Below are 18463 nucleotides of genomic sequence, written 5' to 3'. Positions count from 1 at the left end.
TTACACTTTTCTCAGGTAGAAACACCTGATCAGATGACATATTATATAAAATCATTCCAGGTCATCCCCAAAAGCAGTCGCATGTCTGCTGATGGAGCTGAAATACTATTTATAAACTCTCTCCTTCTGCATAGTAGGAGAGGGTTTATGAATAAAACCATCTAATTTATAATGCAAGGAGTAAATCCAAGAGTGGTGTTTTATTTTTAATTATTTTTCTGTTCATTTGGGAAGGTACTAATACAGCATTAACAGAGATTGCTGTTGCATCTGTTGTGTTTATATTATCATAGAATCATACAGTGGTTTGGCTTGGAAGGAACTTCAAAGATCATCTAGTTCCAACCTCCCCTGCTATATTTGCATCTGTTACTGCATGTTTGTAGTTTGAGACTTGTTCATTCTACAGCCATGTAATGCTGCATACTGTGTAAAGTCATGAGTTCTTGCTTCTGGGAGATTAAACTCCTTATCAGCTCTTTCTGGATGAAAGCAGATTATTAAATACCTCTGCTCAAAACTCAGCCAGGAGGGTCTCTCATTGCCATCATGCCAGAGAGGGACTGTAAAATGGCATTGTTGCCTTGACTGCAGTCCTGTGTGCAGCATGCCAGCAACATGGAAGCCATGGGACAGTGATGGGGCTTTCAGAACACCCTGGTGCTCTGTTTCATTTCTCCTGCTCTGTTTCCAGCTCAGCCACACTCCCATCCATGATCAAGTGTATCGAGGAGAACAACGGGGTTGACAAGAGGATCAGCAGGTTTATCCTTCCCATTGGAGCCACTGTAAACATGGATGGAGCTGCTATTTTCCAGTGCATGGCAGCTGTGTTCATTGCTCAGCTGAATAATGTCGACCTCAACCCTGGGCAGATCTTCACAATTCTGTAAGTTGCTTGCAGCCACATTCTTCTGGCCCCCAGACACATTCAAGCTGTGGTCTCTCCATTAATAGCTAACAGTTAGCATTCCACATCTCTGACCTAAAGCTTACAAACTGCTATGTAACATAATTATAGGGTGATTAAAGGATGGAGTCTTTAAACCTTTACAAGATTTGCCAGAGTCTCGATTTAATGAAAGGTGGAACCTGGGAGGGGTAATTGAATTCTGAAACAGTCTTTGAGCTGTTTAAAGCTCTTTCTCACATGAAATTCCTCTCCTTCCTTAAGCATCTCACTCCTCCATCCTTCAGTCACCATTAGGCTGGGTAATTGAGCCATTCTGCACTGCCCAGAAAGCAGCCCCTGACTCCCCCTCTGAATGTCTTAGAAAATTCTCCTGCCAGCTCCTTGGTTCCTTATGTATGAATTTTGTACTAAAGACTGTTCCTGCTTATCTCTGTTCTTCCTGCCATCACATTGCTGGCTTTCCTGATCAGATCTCTTGTTGTTCCCCTCCTAATGCTTTGCTCCATTATCCCCTCCACCTCCCCAGTCCTACCTCCTTCTCTAAGACTCTCTCCCTTCTATGCCTCGAATATCCTCCAATGCCCCATATCCCATGAAGTGTCATTATCTTCATTTCTCTCCTCAAAATCCCTTAAATGAGGATGCTACAAGCAGTTCTGTAAACTCCTCACTGTGCCAAGCAACCACAGCTGCATCCACCACATGCCTCCTAGGGCTGGTTCCTGGCATTTTTTACCCTCCCTGGCCAGGTTTTATTTTCTTTTTGATTATGTTTCCCAGTATGTTGTTTGTCTATTTAAGGCAGGGCTGGAACACTGGGGTTTTTTTTTTGGGTGGGTAGCCAATTTAGCTTTCCAGGTACTCTCAGTGAATCAGGTGTAAGACAGGTCTGAGGATGATGCAGTGATAGCCCAGGGAGAGCTCAGCTGCAGACATGTTCACACAAAAAGGTGTAGTGAGCACAGGCACTGCAGGTTTCCAGCTCTTGCTTTAGGGTCTGTGTTGGGATGCAAACGGGACACAGAGAAGGTGCTGTGCCCGCATGGCAGAGTTTGCCTTTGTACACGTGGGGTCAGGAGCTGTAAGTCCCCCAGCATACTGGAGCTGGGAGTGTTAGTGAGGCAGCAGAATACAGCTGTGTTGGTTGTTTCTTATCCTGAGAAGGCAGTCCCGGTGCTGACCCCAGAGCCACGGTAACTGCTGTGGATCCCTGCTGAGCAGGAAGGGGTTTGCCTGGGAAGGGAACGCTCAGTGTGTCCCATGCTGGAGCGTTTGTTTACAGTTCCCATGGTGGGAAGCAGGTGGCAGAGTGCAGCAGAGGAGAGCTGGGAGCCCCCTAACCAGGCGTGGACGTGTCTTTGCAGCGTGACGGCCACGGCGTCCAGCGTGGGAGCGGCCGGCGTCCCTGCCGGAGGCGTCCTCACCATCGCCATCATCCTCGAGGCCATCGGGCTGCCCACCAACGACCTGTCCCTCATCCTGGCTGTGGACTGGATCGTGTGAGTACTGCAGGCCCCACCTACCTGCTCTTGGGAGGCATGGAAACATGAATTACACAACGGCTAAGGCTGGAAAAAAAGGTTCAGATTTTGTCAATATAGCACTACACACCATGCTCCCCATTAAGCCGTGTCATGGGGACTCCACCACTTCCATAGGCAGTCTGTTCAAATGATTTACAGTTCTTCCCATGAAAAGATTTTCATAATATCAAATCTAAATCTCCTCTGGTGCAATTTGAGGCCATTTCCTCTCATCCTGTCACTTGTTACATGGGAAAAGAGTGACATCCACATCACTACAGCATCCTTGTAGCATGCTTAGCTGGAAATGTGGTCAAAGTACAGAATATAACCCCCTGGAAAGTAAGACCCTATTGGACAGGTAACTTGTGATGGAGAATGGAAAAGCAGTCAGTCCCATTTAAAGCAGTCAGTATGCTGAAATCCCTCTCCAGCTTTTTTATTCAGCCTTTGTAGAAATGTATTTCTTCTTGGCTTCAGTTCCTATTAGAATGGCTGCTAAAACTCCATTTAGAATGTGTTGATATTGCTGGAAATTAATTGGACGCTAGAAGGGCAGGGGAGGACAAAGGAAATGAGTTTGAACATCACTTGTGGAAAACTTCCTTAGTCATGTGTGGGAAGCAGTTTCCATCAGAAGCTCTTGTCAGCTGTTGTTTGAACTTTTTTAATAGTTTCAAGACTGGTCAAAGCACCAGCACAAGTGTCATAGAGGGGTGCTGTCCATTGGCAGGGCAGGGACACAGAGGGTTTGTGACACCTGGGACTGCCCTGGGCACTGTCATGGCTGGAACACACTGCTGAGTGTCACAAGTTTAGCAGGCAGTATTACCACCTTTCCTTTCCATCTTCAGGGAAGGTGGTTAGAGGTCAGTATGGGTCAAGTGATCTGAATCCTGCTTAGGTAGTTTGTTTCCATTTGGTGAGTTATTGGGCAGCTCCTGGTTTGGACTGCATGTAATGCCTCAGCATTTCTTTTTGGAAACACCAGCCTCTCTGTGTAGGTGGTGCATTCCCACACCAGATGTGGAAATTAGGATGCCTGAGGACACCGTTGAATTTCAGAGACTGGGGAATGTGGCAGCTGTATTACCTTCCCTTCCCACACAGCACACATCTGTGGAGCTTGTTCCTACAGCTTCCTTAGGGTCATCACACTCTTTCTTACTGTAACCTCTTGGGGATCAGCCACCTCCAGAGGACAGGAGAGACAGGCAAATCACTGGCTAGCCCTTTTTATCCTGTCTTCCTAAGGAGCTGCAGTAGTGGCTGGGTGTTCCACACCTATACTTGCAAGTGCTTCGAGGTAAGAGTGAAAAACTTGCCCATCCTTTCACTCTGGGCTGCTCTCAGCCTGTATTGTCCTGGTTGCCTCCCTTTTAAAATAGGTAGCATCCCTCTGTGGTCAGCAGTGTTCTAGTCAAGGAGCTCAGCCTTGTAACAAAAGGGGAAAAGAGGCAGGAAGGAGTCCCATGTCTTGTTTCAATGCCAGCTGTTTAATTACCAGAGAGGACCACAATTACAATTTGAGCCTCTGTTAAAGTTAGGCTGCAGAATGACTAGCAAGTCTCAAAAGCCACATGAGAACATTGTTCATCTTTATGACTCGTAAATCTCTTCCATTACACCCTGGCACACGAGTTTTGTGTTGTAGGACCAAAAATTAGGGCAGGTGCCATGGGGAACAAATGCAGAGAACACAAGTCATTCTGCCTGCTTTTGGAAGGATCCCTTAAGTAGGTGCTTGGATTAAGATACCAGTCACAGTAGTTAAAAAAGAGAGCTGGGTGTTCTGAGTCACTTACTGGATAAGCCTGAAGTAAGTTCCTTCTCTGAACGTGCATTTGAAAAATGCTGGCCTGCAGAAAGGGAAGAAGAAGGAGGTGACCTGTGAAAAGCAGGATGCCTGAGAAAGAGCAGTACCATTGCTGCAACGCACAGAGAGACCAGAACCAGCTGATAGTAAGTTTGACTGACCTTAAACCTGCTCTGGTGCACATTTTTAGTTCTGAAATAGAGATGATGCTTCTGTGGAAAAGACCTGTAATAACTGCATCTCCCTTGTCTGGTTCCACTGATGTTTGTGGTTTGGCAGGGGTGAATCAGCACCCCTTATTGTGTTACAACTCTCTTAAAACTAAAACCCTGCTGCTTTGGTTTTTGTTTCTGATCTTCACCAGGGACCGAACCACCACAGTTGTGAATGTGGAAGGGGATGCCCTGGGAGCGGGCATCCTTAATTACCTGAATGAAAAAGACAAGAAAGAGAGAGAGCAGGAGCTCAAGGAAGTCACCGTAGAAGCAGTTGCTAACAGCAAGTCTGAAGCAGAAACGTCACCCTTGGTAACCCACAAAAACCCAGTCTCCAACACAAGCAGCACAGCAGACCCTGAATCCAAGGAATCAGTATTGTGAACTCGAGACCAGTCCTCGAGGCGGCCCAGGGACTTGGCAACGCACCCAGACCTTTGCAGTGCAACCTGGGGCTGGATGGCTCTTGGAAGTGCTCAGTTCCAGTCTGCTTTGAAATATGCTGGCCTGGGGAAGGGGAGGGAGGTGGGGTGGGCAGAGGAGGGGTGTTGAGGAGGAGCACTCGCTTTATAGTAGTATTTTGATAGTTTATGTGTGTACATGTATGCGTGTTGCGCTGCACACTTGTGTACATGTACGTGAGAACTGCCATCGAGGCTTCTGGTGTAACAAGACTTCCATTAGTGAAGGCTCAGATGGGTTGAAGATAGGGAGGTAGGCAAACCCAGTATATGCTTATTGTAGGGAAAATTTTTTGCTGCTGTTTGAATGGAGTAGCAGTCTAAAAACTCCAGAGTGGGTGAAAATGTTGCTTAAATTTGTTTTCCAGCCTGGAAACACTTACCAACCATTACAGCCATGATATGAAGCAACATTTTTCTCCCACTCCCCTTCCTCTCATGTTCTCCGATCCATTAAAAACCTTAAATATGTCCTTAAAACTAGCTGTTTTCTATTTTTAATTTTTTTTTTCATACCTAAATTAATAGCTTATTGGGACTTGTTTCATTCTCTCTCTACCTTGCAGCTCACAGCAGCTTTCCTTGTTTAGTAACTCCCAAACTGTGGGACCAAACAGAGGAGATCTTCATGCAGATCAAGGATTGGTTTCCTCCTTTCTTCTAACAAAGCTGTTAAGGAAAAAATCCAGAGGAAGAACAAATTTTGTTAAAGTAATCCCTTTGGAGCTGAAAAAAATGTAGAGCCTGTTCCAGCATTAGTATGTCTGAAAGAGGCTTCCCTGTGACAACATCCATAAATCCAAAAGTCAGTTCCCTTCATGAAAACACACATGATTCTCTGTTAGCACGCCCTGTCCTACTCATGTTTATTTAATGGGTCAATCAAAACAACTTTAGTCATGCTCTCTTTCAGCAAAATTGAATAGGGGAAGAAAAATTCTGAACACACATCATGTGAGAACTGATGACAGGCAACTCTGAGCCTTGGCTTGAAAGGGGACGAGAAGAGGTGAGTTTATAACCCCAGTGATCTCTGTGTGGGAGCTGGCTACCTCTTCCTGATAGGAGTTTGGTCCTGCCATAAATGTTTTTCTGGCAGCAGTTTACTTGTACTGATTCTGGGTGGTGCTGGGCCGGGATAATGCTTTCATGGCAGGTGGTAACCTTTGCTTGAAGCTCGGCGAAATGCTTCTGGATTCTTACTCCTCCTTTTTGCCTTTACTTTGTCCTTCCTGAATTTACATTCCAAACCTGAACAAAGTCTGGCAAACTCATTACAAAGATCCTGTTGCTTTATCTTGGCTCTTTGGATGCTAATAGTTAGAAAATTATAACTACACATGCCAAGATTTGTCTGGACTTGTGATGTTTTCCCTTGGCTACTGCAACAAGAGATTACATACTGTCCATCTCCATACTGTTAATTCAGCAATATATATTTACACTTAGCTTTGATATAACATAATGCTGAAGTCTCCCTTTTACTGTTTCCTTTCTTGCTTCAGAGGAATCTATCTTGGAAAGATATCAGTGCTAGGAAGAGGCAACTCTACTTCCATAGCAGCAGCTGCCTTCCTTTGCAAAGCATCCCTCCTGGTAGAGGGACACAATGGATTTTGCAGGAGGACACTCAGGGTGAGATGTGGCCACCCCTGAGGGAGAGCACCGTGAGTGTGTCATGCCTGGCTGGTTAATCCAGGCACTGCAGCCATGCAGACAATCCAAGTAGGAAGGGATTAGTCAACCCTCTGGGAAACTGCAGGTGGAGCTTCTTCTTAAGCAATTTATTTGTAACCATGTCCACAAAATTTGGTCATTCCTTGGCTCACCTTCAAAATGGAAGGAGACAAACACAGTTCTGTAGGGATGTCTTTTGCCCAGCAGATCAACTTTGCATTTCTTCCTGTTAGAATCATCCCAACTTCTTTCAACTCAGGAAACCAAAAGCACATTTTTAGGTCTAAGTATCTCTTTGAAATATCTGAGAACCCCAGATCTCTTTGAAATATCTGCACCAGAACCCCAAATACTTTGATTTTAAAACAGTATATGGATGTCTCAAGGAAGCTGAAAATCTTGACTGTCTCCTGTGGGCTGAGTTCTGTAGTTTAATTTTGTCCCTCATCAGACATTTAGCTCCTGTGCTTTGTGAGACCCCCTGGAATACTGTGCACAGTTCTGGTGTTCCCAGCACAAGAAGGACATGGAGCTGTCAGGGCAAGTCCAGATGAGGGCCACAGAGAGCATGGGAGCACACCCCCTGCAGTGACAGGCTGACAGGGTTGTTCAGCCCAGAGAAGAGAAGGTTGCATTGCAACCTTCCAGTATCTGAAGGGGGCCTACAGGGAGGCCAGAGAGGGGCTTTGTCAGGAACTGTAGTGGTAGCACAAGGACCAATGGATACAAACTGCAAGAGATGAAATTTGATGGGATACTGGAACAGGTTGCCCAGGGAGGTTGTAGATGTCCCAACCCTGACAGTGTTCAAAGCCAGGCTAGATAAGGCCTTGAGTAACCTGGTCTAGTGGGAGCTGTCCCTGCACATGTCAGAGGGATTGTGACTGGATGATCTATAAGGTCCTTTCCAGCCCTTTAACATTCTGTGGTTCTGTGCTGCTCTCCCTCACTGTGACACATGCAGCTAGGATCAGCACATGAGGGCAGTACTAACCTGACAGTTCACCATTTCAGAGAAGAAATCACAATTTTAATTTTTTTCACCCCGAAGATGATGTTGCCCACAGGAAGAAGTACTGCCCTGGGCAAACCCAAGGGCTGGGCCTCCTTGCAAGGCACTGCTTTGCCATATGATCCTTCTTCCCTACGGTGCTGCAGCTGGAGCTTGCTTCATCCTTGTAGCAGTGTGCCATGGGCTGTGGCACATTGTTCCTGACAGGGGATCCCAGGAAATGTAGGATTGAAGCAAATCCCCCAGGATTAGTATTTTCCAATAGCAATGCAGAAGTTCAGTCTTCACTGAATGCCTCTCCCAGTCCCCACTATGGGTCGCCCTGTTCTGCATGGATGTGAATGTCTAGTCCCATGTAAAGCTTGTTAGAGCAGTTGGATTTAAGGAGGTCAAATCATTCTCATAGCAGGAATTTAATCAAGGAAATCTGATATTAATTTTCTTGGAGACAGGTATCATAAGATTTATATGAACCATGAGTATTCAGCTCTTAACCTGCCAGAAATCTGTAGTCTTACAGAAGCCTTACTTTAGACTTAAAAATATGCCAGGTCTTTTGTTGTTTGTGCACAACAAGAAGGATCTATGGAAGCAGTAGTGCTGGATAATTACTGCTTGTCAGAACATCTTCTTGGTCATTTTTTTAATCATTTGTGTCAAAATTTACATTTCTTGTTTTTCTGTGGTGTTCCCATTCCTCACGATAGCCATGATGCATTCTAGAACTCTCTACCTGGATTGTTTTCTTAAGGTAGGAATATGAAAGGTCCATTATTGCACTCTCTGAGACTGTAAAAAATGTGATGCATTCCAACAACTGCCACTGTAATGATGTGGATCCTGGTGGTAAGCCTGATAAGATAGAAGACTTGCCATTTGCTCCAAGTGGTCAGGGTCTTCAGGCTGCTGGGAGAAAAATGAAAGGGCAGTTGGGGGATGTCCATTTGAGATGCTGTTCTTGACCTGCAGTGTAATGTGTTACCCTGGGAGGTTCCTGTTCCAGGAGGCTGTGAGCTGACAAGGTGCTCAGGAGCCTTGTGGGTGCAGCCAGGGGTACCTGCTCTGCTCTGCTCTCACCCAGGCACTCCACTAATCTGGTGCCAGTGTGGTACTTAACTCCAGTGTCTCTTGTCTGGACATATATTTCTGTCCTCATGGCATAACTGTAAATCGGAAACCTTTAGTCAGTTGCTTTTTTTTTTTTTTTTAAGAGGAAATAAATTCCATATTGAAAACACTATTTTCAGAAAACACTATTTTCTATTGTTTTTTGTTGTTTTGGTTTTTTTTCTGGAAGGTACAAGTTCTCTCCTCAGCTCATGTCCTACCCTCTAGTACAGGAATTGCTTTTTGAGAGAAAGTTATGGAAATTACATGGTGTGTTTCTTGGGGTGTCCTGTGCAAGGCCAGGAGTTGGCCTCGATGATCCTCATGGGTCCCTTCCAACTATGAAATATTCTATAAAATATTGAAGAGTCTGCAAGCCATTTTTTTTCAGTGAAGTTTCTTTGACCATTTTGCACCATCTTTTATTTCTTCTCTAGGACTGACTTTTCACTCCATGCTTTATTTATCACTGCCTGATCTCGTCCTGTTTCCTGGGATACCCTATGTTCTTTTTATGTTTCAGTGGCTCAGGAATAAAGGGGAGAGTGGACAGAGTTTTGAGGGCTCCAGTTTGCATTCTGCCTTGCTCCAGTTCTGGCCTCAGCAGAGGTTTGTGAGCCTTGGTAATGTAGAGTTGCTCTGAGAGTGCCAAGCAGTCTCTGTCTCTCATATTGAGAAAGGTGCTTGTTCTGTGCTGTGAAATGTGGCTGTAGATGCCTGAAAAACTTCAGTGAGCAGTGGAAGATGCCAGGACTTGACTGCTTGTGGGGTATTTTCAGTAAAGATCTGGTATTCCAAAGAACTGGGCTTTAGCTGAGTCTTGGTGTTGGTAATTGCTCTGCAAGGCTGGGTAATTGCAAACCCCTTCAACCCTTGCTGGGGATGTCTCTGCAATCAGGATGGCTTTTGTGTTGAGAACAGACCAGAGCCAATCCCAGGGCTTCCCCTGCCAGGATGTGACAGATGGGCCAGTGTCCCTCAGATAGAACAGAGATGTGGAGCCAGCCAAAGCACCACATGGGCTGGTGAAACAATCTCTTCTTTGTCTTTGCTGGGCAGCCCTGAGGAGGCCATGGCCCTGAGGTGGTGAGAGACTGGGGGGAGGCTGTGAGGGGCAGGCTTTCCTGGTGCTTGCTGTGTTCCCTGGGCATTTGCTGTGACCAGTGCCAGATATGGACCTGACCCAGTGTCACCATTCCTGTTCTCCTGTGGTTCCTCCTTATTTTGCAGCAAGAACAATGAAATCTGAGGTGTTTACACAGTTCCTCTTTCAGGCAAGTCAGAGTCCCTGTCATCTCTGTGACTGACCACCCAGCCATATTTTGTAGGTTGTGTCCTCAAGAGCTTGCAAAAGGGCCAAAATCAGCACCTCTTGTGCAAAGATTTGCAGCATTGGTCAACAGTCTGGGCTAAATCTTCACTCTGGTCCTTTGCTAGCACAGAGCATTTCTGCAGCCACTGTAAAGCATCATCCTGTTGGAAATGATAATTTTTTAATCCTGACTCTCCCACAGGCAGTGAGCAGTGGGCCTCAGGTACCAAGTCAAAAGACCAAAATACAAACTCTCACCAAAGAAAAATTGTTGCATCCTCACTGATTTTAACAGAGCCTTGGCAGTCCATAATGACAGAGCTGCCTGTAGTGACTGATCTGGTGACAGATGAACAGCACAGAATTAGGCAGGTTGCATAAGTCCTATACCTGTGCTTCCTTTTCTGTAAATTAGGTTTTCAGATACTTAGATGTCTCTCACAGGCCATAGTGTGGAAGATAGTGAGTTGCAATATTTGGAAAGCACTCTGAAGACACAGAGCAGTAAATCTTGAAGAATAATGAACTTTTCAAAAATTTTAAAGGAATCAAGTAATGAAATTATGCAGAGTTGCACTGTGCTAGAGAAGGAATGACTGATGGAAAAGAGATCAGGTGGATGCATTTGCTGGGCTAGTTTGGGGAGAGCTGGTGTCAGTGTGAGCTGCAGTTCAGAAAGGGGATGTGACTTAGTCAAGGACAACACAGTGTCTTGTTCTATCTGCCTCCTTCCATCTCCACCTGACATGCCATGAAAGCTTGGGCTCAGGTAAATTAACAGACATCACCATGGATTCAACATCTAAATTGGGAGTCTTGACAGCTTAGTTCCTGACTAGTTTCAGTGGGAGAAAGAGCTTTTCAACTCAAAGAACAAGTTGTCTTGTTGTCAGTACGGGTGACAAAGGAAGAGAAAAAGGAAGAGCTGGAAGGCTGCAGAGGCACAGGGTAAGCAAGAGGATACAGAAGCATCTTTTCCTTGGCATTTTGATATGGACAGGATCAAAGAGGCTGCAGGCATTTGTCTGGCACGTAGCAGAGACAATGCAAATCCCTGCCTGCTGCTTGGGTGGGGTTGCAGGGAGAGGCAGGAGTGCTGAAGTGTCCGAAATGCAGCAAGGCAGCATGCAGAGGGCCAGCATGGAGCTCTGATAAGCTGCTGCTGGCTGCTGGCCATGACCAGAGGAACAGCAGTGCAGTTCTGGATCAGGGATTGACCCACATTCCTCCTTGCAGGATAGCTAGGACAAATGCTCCTCAGAGAAATGCATGGAGACCATTGTTCTCCAAGGACAAAGACCAACTTGTTATCTATGGGAGCATATTGATGAAAGCCATGCTCACTTGCTGCCTCAGTTTTCTGGCAGAAGGAAAAAGGATCATTTGACAAATGATCTAAAACTTCTTCCAGACTTTGGGAAACACATTGAGACAGTTGCCTCTGAATATTTCAACTCTGACAATAAGTGATCCAGAGCCTTATTTGGCTCACGAAGGTCTTCACATCTGAGCACTGTCTTGGGAAGTTAATGTTAACACAGAATTCATTCTCTGCATGGGGTCCTTACAGGCATTTGTGACCAGCAGGCATCAGTTCACATCTGCACAAGTGAATGAATACAGAAAAATGTGAAAGAACTCTTATCTTGAGTCACATGAAGAGTTGCCAAGCTGGCTAGGAGCAGACTGAGTCCCCAAGCCAGGTTCATTGTTAGCTAACAACTATCACCTCCTTAAAAGAATCCACATCTGAGGGCTTATAAATATATTTGACTCTGTACAGAGATTTTAATAGGAGAGGAAGAAAAAATCTTTCATTCAAGAGTTCACGGGGTGGTTACTTATCAAATTATATCTCAGTGTCAGCAGATGCATCATCCTTAACAGTTGTGAAATCTCATTTGGATTTAACCTCAGATCTTGGTGCCAGCAGGAGGTGAGGACTGTGGACATTTCAGCTGGCCCACAGCTTTTATGTAAAATCTTGCTCAAGAAACATTTATACTTGTCTCCCAAGGCCACAGATATTGCTTGCAAGGCAAGCAGGGCTACCAACAGGAACCAGTATGAGGAAATGGATTTTGAGCCAGCTCTGTTGTAATGCAAAGTTAACAGTGTGGTTTTAAGCCACAGAGACCAAGAAATTTGGTCTTGGATGTTCCTTAGGATAGTTTTCACTTGCTCCTTCTGGTAAAACAACACTGAGAAAGCAATGCTCTTCCTTGCCAAGCATGCATTTAGTAATTGAAACTAAACTGCATGTGGCATGTGCGTGCAACTTAATTGCAGTTACATGTTACAGAAGGAAATTACTAAAGGAACTCTTCTCTCAAGGAACTGTTTACAATATCTGAATCCCCCAGATTACATTCCCACAGGAAAAGTTGTGCTTAACCATAAAAAATACTCTAGATCTTAACTGGTTTGGATTGTAGCTTTTTTTAGAACCAGAAGGAATGCTGCAAAGAGGACAGTCCAGGGCCTTCACTGATGTGCATTGATGTAATTTCCTGAGTTTTCTGTGGTTTCTGGATTTCTGATGGAGATACCTCTGTAGCAGCATTAGAGGAATAGTCTGGGCCGTTTAAGATGATCATGATCAACAAGCAACAGTAAAGCAATGTTTTTAAAGCAATCTTTCTTGGCTGTAACTAAAGGCATTTTACATGCTCAGAGTATTCTTATGATGTGGTGCCTCTAATAAAAAAGTGTTTTCCTTGTGGTCGGTGTTGAAGCAGAAGGAAACTTCCTCATGTTTTGTTCAGTTTGCCTTCTCTGTATCCCTCCTGCAGAGTCTGTTTGCTCCTTGGATCCCAGCAGGATCAGGCTCCTATAGTACATAGATCAAACTTAAAGATATTCTGAGGCCATGGACTGTTTCCTGTCCTGTTGGGAGGGGACAAAGACATGTTTTCAGCTTTTGAGAGTGTCTGACTGAACAAACCTTGCCTCATTAAGGCAATACCTTAATGACATTTTACACTTAATTAGTCAAATAATTGTGACCAAGGTGGCCCAGCTGTCACTGCTTCCCTGCTCTACTCCACAACAGATGCTCTGTTGACTTGTCTTCCCTGAAGGCCACTTGTGGGAAGACATCATGTGTTTCACACATGTGTTTCACTTCATGGTGTGCTTGCCATCCATGAGAATTCCATTCTTTTAAGGACACAATCTTATTTAGACTTCCATAGTTCCTATCCCGGCTGCACTCTTGTAAGGCTGTGCTGTATGGGATGGAGACCATGTGTAGCACTGCAAATAGCTGAGCAAACCTCTGCTCCTGAATGGCTTCTTGGTTACAGCAGACTGAGACTGACTCACTCACGCTTTGTGAGGGTGAAGACTTTGATTAGATTTTGATTAATCCCTCAGATTCAGGGATAGCAGGACCACCCCTGCACATGAGGAGTCCCCTTCTGCCTTATTATCCTTAAAGGTGCCTTGTCCTGGCTCCCTTCAGGACAAATTCCAAGTTGCTGTTTGGCTTTCAAATATAACTATGCACCAAAGCTGAAAGACTCCATTATCCCTGGAGACAGGAGGGAGAATGGGATATCCTGGTGTGAGACAAGGAAAATGGTTTTCTTTTCTTTATCCTGTGAGCTCTGGCAGCAATCCTGAGGTGTGTATGTGTGTGTGTGCTTTTATTTCTACCTGAACACAAATTGCTCTGATTAGGAGGAAGGATTATTGTATTTTTATATGCTAAACAGTTTGATTAATTACTTTAATAAAGAGAAAGATGAACTCTGAAATTCACTGCCATCCACTCCAGTACAATCCAGAATCACTGATACAAACGTATCTGCCTTGTGCTTAGAGTAACCACTCCTTTGAAGAGGTGTTTGTGCCATGTGGGTGTGTTGATCCTTGTGCCCATCAGTAGCTGTTCCTCTTTCAAAGCTGTGGGTTTCTCCCTTGTGACTCTGTATCAGCCTTTCCACTGTCTGCCAGGAACAGATGTACGTGCACAGATGCAAAGACAAGACCGTACCGCTGTGTTGGGGGTGTGTGACCCTGGGGCAGATGTTCCAGATGTTTCTTGTGTGCTTTACCCTTTGGAGTAAGGACTCCCTGCCTACCTGGGAGCAACCAGTCGTGTGGCTCAGGTTGGGATGGTTGTATTAGAGGGTGACACAATGGCATATTCTCTTTTTCCCTTCTCTCATGGAAATGTATATTTGTTCTCTGTTTGTGTAGCTTCTCAGTCTAAAATAAAAACCACCCCAACAGAATTCATGTTTCCATCTTTGTTTGGAGGAGACCTGGCCTTTTAGTTGGATCAGCTTTGCAGAGGCAGTGGGACATCGTGCTGGATCAGGCTGTGCCACCTGAGGAAAGGCTCCTTTGGAAATGGCCCTACATGGGAATGGTGCAGTTTGGTGTTTGGTTCTGCTTTCCCAGACCCTGCCCATTGCTGGCATGCTGGTGTCACTGATTGCCAGCATTTAACCCTTTCCCTGCTGGCATTTCTCCAAGCCCTCTGCACAGGTGCTGGGCTGTAAAGGGTCTTGGGGAGAGCTAGATTAGCAGTTATGCAGTGGTGGGGTGGAAGGGCTGACAGACACACCTGCTGCCTTTGGCCAAGCCCACTGACTTTGTTCCTTGGAGAAGGATTGAAGAGTGGGAATAATCATTAGGAAATGCTTTTCAATAGGCAGCCAGGCTGGTAAGTTCAGGGTGATTTTAGATTTGCTACACAGCCACCCAGGCAATGTGCTGGTCTCAGAACTGAGGGCCTGGGTTTGCCCTAAGTGGGTTTGATACAGCTTTCCCATTAAAAGCTTACATATCTCCAAAGGGTGGAGTCTGTCCTGAGATGCACACACATAACATCACAAATCCAGGGAAAATCATCTGCTATGTAAGGGTAGGTGGGTTAGCTTCAATCATTTAACTCCCAAAACAAATAAACAAGGGGGCAAAATTCACAAGAATTGCAAGCAGCAAAAGAAAGAAGCAGAATTTGAAGGACCTGCCCATTTATGATTTACAAATTGTGACTGGTGTTATGCCCTGGAATGTAAATCTTACAAAACCATCAATGTGGTGGTTTCCAAAAAGCCTATCTGACTCCATGGTTGTGTCTTTGGCTTCTCACTTCCCAGCTGAACTAGCTCACCTGTGGTCCTCTGGGACCAGAGCCTGGAGCCATTCACATGTCAGCTTTGCATACAGGTTTTCTGAAGTCTACTGGGGTGGTTGGCAGAGCCATAGTGATTTTCTGTGTGAAACCCATAAAGATTTGTGAGACCCATGGAAAAGGTGGAATGGTTGCTTGTCTTTAATGGGAGCTGAGCTAAGCCTTAGGCTGAGTCCCAGGTGCCTCCAGCCAGACATTATTAGCCCTTGTTGGGCATTATTATGGATAAAGAGATGGTTTCCTGTACTGTTTCAACAAAGATATAAAAGATGGAGAAGTTTTAATTAAAGTTCATTGATTTTATTCTGGTTTTCTACCACCACCTACAAATCTGGCCACCTGCTTTGCAACTTCTTCATTTTGTTGGGTTTTTTTGAAGCATTTTTTAGGAAAATGCTCCTCACCTCTTTCTTCTAAGCTCTAGGCAGGCAACACACATTTCTCTTGATCACATGAAAAGCATTTAAAAGTAAATTTATTACAAAAGCCACTGCTATTGTTCTAACTTAATATTTGCAGAGGAAATGAAATTATGGCCAATGAGCAGATTAGTTCTTTTTTTAAATCCCCAGTTTGTCTGATTAAGGTAGATAGAACTATAGGAAAGTGCCTTGTGAGTTAAACAGAAGACAATGTCATTTATTGTGCCCTGAAATGAATGGTTTTATTCACACAGGTTGTGTAGTACAGCTGCACTCACTGGTCACCTTTAAAATGTGTAGGTTTGTTGGAAGTCAGAACTCTGCTATGTCCCCATTATAAGTATTAAAGTCTCTTTGAATCATTCTAGGAGATATTAAAGAAGGAGACTATGGTATTTATTTACATTTTATGCTCATTGTAGCCACCTGCACTGGTTCTCTTACAGATTTCATTCACTCTCATGGAACCAGTTCTGTCCAGCCCCAGTCATTTGTGTACAACCTACACCACAAGGGGTGATGCCTGTGAATTCTTCACTAAATATCCCATTGTGAGGCAGTTGTTTAATAATCCTTAACAATCAATAGTTGTTTTATGGTGATCCTTTGCTGCAGTCCCTCTTCCTGTCTGGCTGCAGGGGAGGGAAATGGGAGATGTCTATCCTCTGCTGTCAGGGAGGAGGCTCTCCCTCAAGTGAGTTGTGTGTCCTGTGGTCTCAGCAATGGCTCAAATTCAGTCCCAAATTTTTTTTCTGTTGTCATTTGTTATAAATTCAAGCCATTCTTAGTCCCCCAGCTCTGCTATTTCTTCTGGCACTTACATAAACAGATGTTAATCTGTGCTAATCCAAATATTTCTTTTACAAATCTCTGTGCTGATGACTGGTTCCTGCAGATGCCAGCTCTAGTTCTGAAGAGCCTCTTGGTTCTGCTAAGAGAACATACAAATGACAGAGGGCCAAGACATCCCAGCAATTAGAATGAAAAAGAAGTTGCTTACAATTTCCCACCAAAAGCAGAAGTAAATCTCACATTTAGTAAGGCAACTTAATTCCAATTGTGCACTGCCCATTATAATTGGGCAGTGAATAATTGGAATTATTGATGAAGAGTCAATAATTGATGAAGAGCTGCCATTGTCTCTTGACCTCTTGGCTCCTATTTCTTTCACAGCATTTGTCACCTTCCTCAAAGGCAAAGCACCTGGGCCACACCAACTCCACCCCATTCAGCACCTTCTGCTCCATGGCTCCGGCCCTGATCTGCAGCTGTGTGAGAGTTTTAGGGGGCCTGGCCAGAGACAAGGAGGTGCTGTGAGGGAATACAAACCCCTGGAACCCCCCCTGCCTTTGTGGCTACGCCTGCAGTTGCAGGCGGGCTGGCCGGGCTGTGTTCGCGGTGCGATGGGCACATCGTGTGGCCAGACAGGAGAAGTGCACGTCCTGGTTTTGACCTTTCCCTGAGCTAAATCCTGCCACTCGCTCCAGCTGTGCAAACACGTGGTGAAAGGACTCAAATAGCCCAGCCCTAGCACTGGACAGCACACCCAACTCAGCACTTCCATGCTGACGTTAAAATACTTTCACTCCAGTTTTCCCTCTGTTCTTCCTTGATCCTGCCTTACATTTGTAGCTGCCATGGGTATGCTTAAGTTGAATTCTCAGGTGGTTCTCCAAAGCCAGGAAGAAAAAGCAGCAGCTCCCTTTTTTAGGAAATATTCAGTAATAGTGCAGTGCTGATCTAGAGGAGCAATGGGAAGTCTGCAGGCTTCAGGCAATTCTTCTCATGGCATTATAAAGAAATTAAAGCAACATGGCTGAGCTTGAACCTGCTTATGTAGGCATTACCAGAGTAGCTGTCCAGCAGAATGACTGGATTCCTGCTGTAGTTCCAGGACCATAAGTAGCTGATTAGTGACATCAAATGTCAGAACAGAGAAAATCTGGAGGCCTCACCTGGAGAAGAAGGTCTGGGAAAACGGAAAAGTGCAGGGCTGAAATTCACAGCAACATCAGAAAAATTGAGAGAAAGTCTGGGAAACAGAGGCTGGAATTAACCTAGATAAGAGTAATTACCTGCACTTCTGCTGGTGGGAAGCAGTCGGTGAAGGAGCAGGATCAGGAAGTCACAGGCAGGCAGAAGCAGGAGTCCTGTGCTGTGAACAAGGCAGATCCTGTTCCAGGGTGTGTAAGCAGGATCACAGCCTGTAAGCAGGATCACAGCTTGGAATACCCCACCAGTTCTGCCTAAGTACAGCCAAGCCCATGGTGGAGCTTTGGATGAGTGTTGAGCTTCAAAGAAATGTGCTCCAAAGAATGAGAATGAAGTGAGAACAGAGAGAATGGTCCAAAATGTGGAAATCCTGACCTCTGGGGAAAGGAAAAGGCTAACAAGCCTTGAGAAGAGAAGGACAGACACTTTTCAAAGAAGGGTTAGGCAGCCCAAACAGCATCCTGAGCAGTTTGTACAAAGACTAATTAATATTGTTATCAGTCAGGGAAGAGATAGGTTAGGTCCAAGCCCTGCATTTGCTGACGTCTCATCCATCCCAAACATTTGCACTGCAAGACTGAAATTTGATGCTGAAGATAGTGCAGATGCTAAGCAAGAACATATGGTGCACCTCCAGGCTTCAGGTTTCATCCCAGAGAGCTGACTGTCTGCCTTGTAGCTTGAAACCCTTCAGGGCAGAAAGAAGTGACACACTGATGTGCCAAAGACCTGGATAACTGCAGGTCACTGCAGTTAGGGCACACTGAAACTCTGAACACATACAGCTGGTGTTCATGATGGGTCCAGTTCTGTGCAAAAAACATGCATGTTCTCACCACAAAGGGAACTTCTCATATATCAGAAGTA

General features: G+C 45.0%; 1 protein-coding gene across 1 annotated transcript in view; it reads left to right on the top strand.

The window, feature by feature from the left end:
* Positions 1-14274, top strand: part of SLC1A4 (solute carrier family 1 member 4) — a 33925-nt gene extending 19651 nt beyond the window's left edge. The window contains exons 6-8 of the mRNA XM_063152310.1: positions 695-889; positions 2278-2412; positions 4617-14274. Coding sequence (XP_063008380.1) covers positions 695-889; positions 2278-2412; positions 4617-4851 — 565 coding nt within the window. The 3' untranslated portion in view covers positions 4852-14274. The remainder of the gene's footprint in view (positions 1-694; positions 890-2277; positions 2413-4616) is intronic.
* The last annotated feature ends 4189 nt before the right edge of the window (positions 14275-18463 follow it).

This window comes from Melospiza melodia, chromosome 3 (assembly GCF_035770615.1).
Source record: "Melospiza melodia melodia isolate bMelMel2 chromosome 3, bMelMel2.pri, whole genome shotgun sequence".
NCBI classification, from domain to species: domain Eukaryota; kingdom Metazoa; phylum Chordata; class Aves; order Passeriformes; family Passerellidae; genus Melospiza; species Melospiza melodia.
The sequence above is the reverse complement of the archived record's forward strand: the minus strand, read 5'-3'. Positions and strand labels throughout refer to the sequence as shown.